This window comes from Dioscorea cayenensis, chromosome 5, assembly GCF_009730915.1.
Source record: "Dioscorea cayenensis subsp. rotundata cultivar TDr96_F1 chromosome 5, TDr96_F1_v2_PseudoChromosome.rev07_lg8_w22 25.fasta, whole genome shotgun sequence".
Lineage (NCBI taxonomy): Eukaryota > Viridiplantae > Streptophyta > Magnoliopsida > Dioscoreales > Dioscoreaceae > Dioscorea > Dioscorea cayenensis.
Genome location: NC_052475.1, coordinates 28516625 through 28522709, shown reverse-complemented (window position 1 = coordinate 28522709; position 6085 = coordinate 28516625). Strand labels below are relative to the sequence as shown.

Below are 6085 nucleotides of genomic sequence, written 5' to 3'. Positions count from 1 at the left end.
ATTTTAAACTTGAGATCCTTTTGTTATCTCGATTTTATTTTTTGCAATAAGGTGAGGTGCAGGTCGGCTATAAGCCGTTTGGTTTATATAATTTTTTTAAAAAAAATCATTCACATCAAATAAAAAAAAACTAATTTGAAATCATTTTATATTTCCCTTCAAAGGGGGAAACGGAGATCCCAATTCCCACTATAGAGGTAAAGCAAAGAAGGATAACACCGGCGGTGACAGGATCCTAGACATGGTGCCACGTGGCAGAAGCACAGATCAAACCTTAATACAAAAATGGAAAGAAAGAAGGGCCCTGCTGCTGGCAAAGCTCGCTACTTCCCCTTCCTTCCCTTTCTCTACTTCTCAAGCAAACCAAAAGGGAAGCAATGGCGTCTGAAAGGAGGAATCCTCGCTCCACTGCCGACCTTCTCACCTGGTCTGAGACTCCGCTGGAAAATCCAGAGCCGCCGCGTCCCATCAAGGTACTTCGTTGTCGTTTTTCGTTCAATTCCGGGCTTTTTTTTATTGTTTTTTTGAAGGATAATGATCTGGTTTCTTGGGAATACTTGCAGCCTGCGGGAGGAGTTGGTAAGGTGTTGTTTGGCGGTCAGGTCACTGATGAAGAGGCTGCTAGTCTGCTCAAGAGGTGTAGATCTGAAAATTCTGCTGAGATTTTCGTTCTTTTTATGATTTCTTGTGATTTCGTGGATCTTGGTGATTGTTTTGATGAAAAGTTGAGATTTTTACCTGTTTTAGTTAGATTCGAGTGGTTTTGTGGAAATTGGAGTCTTTTGTTGCCTTTTTAAAAGGTTCTTAGATGAGAAATTTGGAGAAGGTTGTTGGTGAATTGCTAATTCGTGTTTAAAGTTCTGGGATTATGATTTATTATAGGATGCTAATGTGACTGTTTATTATAAATATGTATGCTGGCTGAGGAATAATGGAGTAACATTTGTGAATGATATGAGCATGTGATGAGCTAAGATCTTTTAGATGTGAAATAGAAGCGCACCAGATGTGAACTGTTTGATAAAACCATCTTATTGTTCATAATGTGCGTCATGTGGTTTATGTTTTTTCTGGTTTTTGTTAAAAAGTTTAAATCGGAGAGTATGATTTCATTAATGTTTAGTTTCATGCAGATGTTTGATATGAACTTTGGAACATGGATTTAGGGGTGACATGAATTTTTGTCCAACAAAACATCTTGGACTATAATGTGAATGCAACACTGACATCTTTCTTAATATGGCGAAACCCTGACTAAATACATTCTGTTGTTTGTGTTCGTTCTATGACAATGTGGTTGGTTTGGCATGCTTTGACATTCTAATTTGTAACCCCAAGGAAAGGAAAACTTGTTCATGAATGCAAATTGACATTTTGATTTTATTTGTAAAGCGTTGGCTAAGCACATTCTGTTTTTCATGTCCTACAGCAACAGATTTTGTCTAGAATGCTTTGACATTCTTTTTTGCAACTTCCAGGAAACCTTGTTCAGGATCCAAGTTAAGGGAGATGACTGGTAGTGGCATTTTTGTTGGTGATGGTGAAAATGGCACTTCAGACTCAAGTTGTGCCTCTTTGACTCCAAATAGTAAAACAAGCGTGCGGATTTACCAGGTACTGCTTATATTACAGCTGAGCTGAACTTTGTTTCGGTGATTTAGTGATTTGTTTTACTCCAAGAAACATATATCTTCAACCAATAGTTGGGAAAGAATATATATATATATATATATATATCTATGGTTTAATATTGTCCCATACATAAAATTATGCTCAGAGGGTAACCATCTGTGTAGTTGCCTGATTTTGCTTGGAGAAGTTTATTTTCATGCATCTACATGTAGCAGACAACACATTTAAAGTGTTATAGACGACTACTGCAATCTTTGTTGTTCCTGCAATATTTCGTTTTGTATGACTCTACCCAATTAGACTTGATAATAATTTTACTGCATGAGGAATACCACAAATTCTTGAGATAACTTCAGAAATGCCTGAGATGGCCATAGTTCTTTGATATGGCGCTGAAGAAATCTTATGTTGAGCCAGCAAGCAATTGGTGCAATGAGTCAGATCTCTTTCAGTGCTGATGAGAGTGTTTCTCCTAAGAAGCCTACTTCCGTGGCAGAGGTAGCAAAGCAGAGAGAGCTAAGTGGAACTCTGGATAGTGAATCAGATTCCATTTTAAGGAAGCAGATCTCTGATGCCAAGTGTAAAGAGCTCAGTGGGCATGACATTTTTGGCCCTCCTCCTGAGATTCTACCCAGACCACTAGCAGCTCAGAATTTGGGAAAGGAGAAAGATGTTGAAGAACCAGCTCCAAGAAACATTCATACATCTGTAAAAGTCTCAAATGTAAGTCTCATTCAAAGTAATTCCTGAAGTTATAGTTTCTGAATTCTTCTGCTTTTTTTCATGCAAGTATTTTATATTTTATTTTTATGCAAACTATTCCTAAGTAATAGTTTCTGAACATTTTGTGCATTTCTTTTTGCAAACTATTCTTTAAGTTATAGATTTTTATGCGAGAAATTAAATAAAAGTTTCAGGGTTTCTATATTTGAGTGGCATCATGCTTAGGAAACCAGATGGTCTCAGTTCCTTGATGCTGTTGTTAGATAACTTACAAAAACATCCTGCCATGACAAGCATATCTACAATTTCTACATTTCTATAGTGCAAGTGATGCTTATACCCATTTTTGGTACCATTCCATATTCACAAGCTGGTTATATATCTTCTGATGTGTCATTTTGTGTATACATTTGAATTCTGCAATGACCATCTATACTATGTGAGATGCTTGTTTTTTATTCCTGCTAAATGGACTTCCACTGTTTGACGCCCCTATCCTTTTAATTGATCTTTGGTGACTATTTTTTTATGGGCTTACCGAAAATCTTACTTTGGGCTAGTAAATAAAGATCTACAGGACCCCTCAATTGGGAAGGCATGATACTTCACGTAAAAATTCTTCTTGGCTCTTAGTTAATCTGAGGGTTTCTACTAACCAAAACTCATGTTCTTCACTGTAAATCATGAAAATCTTAGTTATCTGATTTTATTAGTTTCTACAGAATCCTTACCTGGCATGTTATTTTATCTGTATTATGATTATATAATTATATAATCCAAAATCCATGGTCGGTGATCGTGCATTTATGCCTACACCAAATTCTTTGTCCTGTGCCATTGTTCGAAAGGCTGCGATATCTTGACATTATCTAGAACAGTTCATTTATTAATGCGATAATTGTACGACTTGTAAGCCCAACACATCTACATTATTGATTTCCAAGTAGTTTATGATATTTCAAACTTCTTGTAGCCTGCTGGAGGTCCTAGCAGTATGATCTTTAGCGAGGAAACTCCAGTCAAGACAGCAAAGAAGATTCACAACCAGAAGTTTGCAGAACTAACAGGCAATAATATTTTCAAAGAAGACACACCACCAGGCTCAGCTGAAAAATCACTACTTAGTATGGCAAAATTGAAGGAGATGACTGGTAGTAATATCTTCGCCGATGGCAAAGTTGAGTCTAAAGATTACTTCGGCGGTGTGCGCAAGCCTCCTGGTGGTGAGAGCAGCATTGCACTTGTTTGATTTTTCTAACCAATTATTTGTTTTAATGTTTTCAAATGGACCATATATTTGGTCTGCTGAACTGATTTATATATCTAACTTTTGTGAACATTGGAATTTTGCTGCTGGCTATTTGATCATTTGGATTGTGTTCTGGATTTTGAGGTTATGAAAGTGGTTGAACTGTTTATTATGATATAATTCTTCACAAGGCCTTGATATTAAAATTTTCTTTCAAGCTTAAAAAAACACATAAAAATCAAATCACTATTAAAGGGCAATGTAGCATGTGGGTGATAATTATTTGATCCATTTGGAAGTGCATGAGTGCACTTGTCATTTGTGTGGTTGGGTCCGCATACATAATTGACTGGGTTCAAAGTCTCTCAAGACTCAATAACTTATTTTGAGAGGACAAATATAATAATGCACAATAAACAGAGCATGCATATATGCATGCATGCATTGCTTCAACGGGTATCTTTTACGTGACTATGAACATATCATATGATTGATGTCTTCCCATGCTTCATTGAATTTATATTGCACCCTTTTTTTTTTTTGTATTTTTTTCTTAATCTTCTGAGGGTTGTGTTTTCTTATGCGTTAGTACATGAGAAGTGAAAATTTGTAACATGAGTGTAGTTGAATATAAGTGATCATTTGAATATATTCTTTTAATTACTTATAGGTTTGTTTAATTTTTAAATTTGATGTACTAAAACTGGTTTAATAACATTTAACACCTAAGTAGATATATAATGGTTAAAACACTATCACCATTGGGACTTGGAATAATGTTTGAAATCTAGACACTTTTAAGTCTTGAGTATTTTGTAAAATCTTTAATTAATTATTTTATATTAAAATTGGTATTTAAGACAAAGATTTATTGTGGATATTATTATAAGGGAATTAAGATCAACCAATTGTAGTTTCACCTTTCCTTATTTCTCTCAATTTTATACTGAACTAATCTCAATTAAAAATCTTTTAAAATGATAAAACTGAAAAAAATTATAAATTTTTTAAGTCATTAAAAACTTATTCTCACCCATGCTTTTATGGAAAAATCAAAGATGTTAGGATTATGATTATAAAAAAAAAAGGCAGACACTATTACAAATATTTATCAAATATCTAGAAAGAATTAAAAAAAAAGTTTTCTTTTTTCAAATATCTCACTAGACAAAACAATTTTTGTCAAGATAAAAATTAACAGACTTTGTTTTATAGTACAATTTAGAAATTTAAAAAAAAAAGGACATTAGAGGCTAACAGATTACATCACTGTCTTCTTGCTGGGGTGGAAGAGAAAAAAAAAAAAAGACTTTTTACATTTCAATATATTAGAAATTGAGCCTAACCAGGTGAATAATATTATTTTTTTGACCAAATAATTATATCAAATGATAATTAAAAATAAGATCAAGGTCGGTTATTCAGTGATGAATGATAAGATTTGTTTTAAAACAAAAATTTTAAATTTGAAAATCATCAAATAAGATCAATGGCTGAACGGTGGAATTCGGTATAAAAGCATTAAAAATCCCAGAATTTACGAAACTTAGAGCAACTGATTTTCCATTTGTTAAGATTTACCATAATTTTTTTTTAAAAAAAATTACCATATTTGGTGGCGTATATAAATCCATGTTGTTAAGATTTTCCATATTTTTTAACAAACAAAACAAATTTACTATAATTTAGTGCACGTATAAAAAAAAAAAAAGAAATCTTTGTGGCAAAAGTCAATAACTAATTTTTGTAAAAATACAACTTTACCATTATTTTTTGTATTCCAATATATAAACTTGATTGACTTTTGATCACAAAAAAAAAATATACATGTAAATATTAATTCTTGGGGGGTTATATATAGAAATATAAATGTATATAATTTCTGTTAAATTAAAAAACATGCAAACAAATGAATGGAGGCATCTTTTAGCAGCGACGTGGCTGAATCCTGACGGTCCGATGGTATCTTTGGGGGGCATAGTCTCATATTTTATTCCAAAAATTATTAAACAGTCCCTCCAATCATAAAATTATGAGAAAAGAACATACATGTACTGCGAGTTTATTTAAGTTTGGATGCGGTTTGATGACTCAATAAATCTTGATTCCGGATCCAAAGCACCTTCCTATTCAAAGGCCAACTCTCTTGCCAACTTGGTTTCCTATGTAAACCTTCTTCTATATATATATAAATATTTTATTATTTTCATAAAATGTCAAGAAGTTGAGATATAGTTTTACTTGTAATATTTATTTTTTTAAAAAAAAATTGAGACACTTTCATAAAATTAAACTTATAAAAATTTAGTTTTTATTAAAAAAAAAGTCAAAGTCATGTTTTACATCTGCTATAGCTAAATTTAAGTTAAACATGTTCCTAAAATTTTTACCACATGCCTAAATATCAGGGGAAAATTCAAAGTTAAAATTTAACAATTTATTAAAAAAAAAAGAAAGTTTCTCATCTGGATCTCACAAATA

At 32.7% G+C, this 6085-nt stretch overlaps 1 protein-coding gene across 1 annotated transcript; it reads left to right on the top strand.

The window, feature by feature from the left end:
• Positions 1–285: 285 nt before the first annotated feature.
• Positions 286–3604, top strand: LOC120260591. The gene is made up of 5 exons (XM_039268101.1): positions 286–473; positions 564–637; positions 1479–1614; positions 2050–2355; positions 3329–3604. The coding sequence occupies exons 1-5, from the start codon at positions 378–380 to the stop codon at positions 3602–3604; spliced, it is 888 nt and encodes a 295-aa protein (XP_039124035.1). The 5' UTR covers positions 286–377.
• Positions 3605–6085: the final 2481 nt, after the last annotated feature.

Bases quoted from the DNA above. Each gene is read 5' to 3' on its own strand.
- LOC120260591 (XM_039268101.1), top strand. From the start codon at position 378: ATGGCGTCTGAAAGGAGGAATCCTCGCTCCACTGCCGACCTTCTCACC. The intron at 638-1,478 runs GTGTAGATCTGA...TGCAACTTCCAG, and splicing joins GCTGCTAGTCTGCTCAAGAG to GAAACCTTGTTCAGGATCCA. The intron at 2,356-3,328 runs GTAAGTCTCATT...AACTTCTTGTAG, and splicing joins CATCTGTAAAAGTCTCAAAT to CCTGCTGGAGGTCCTAGCAG.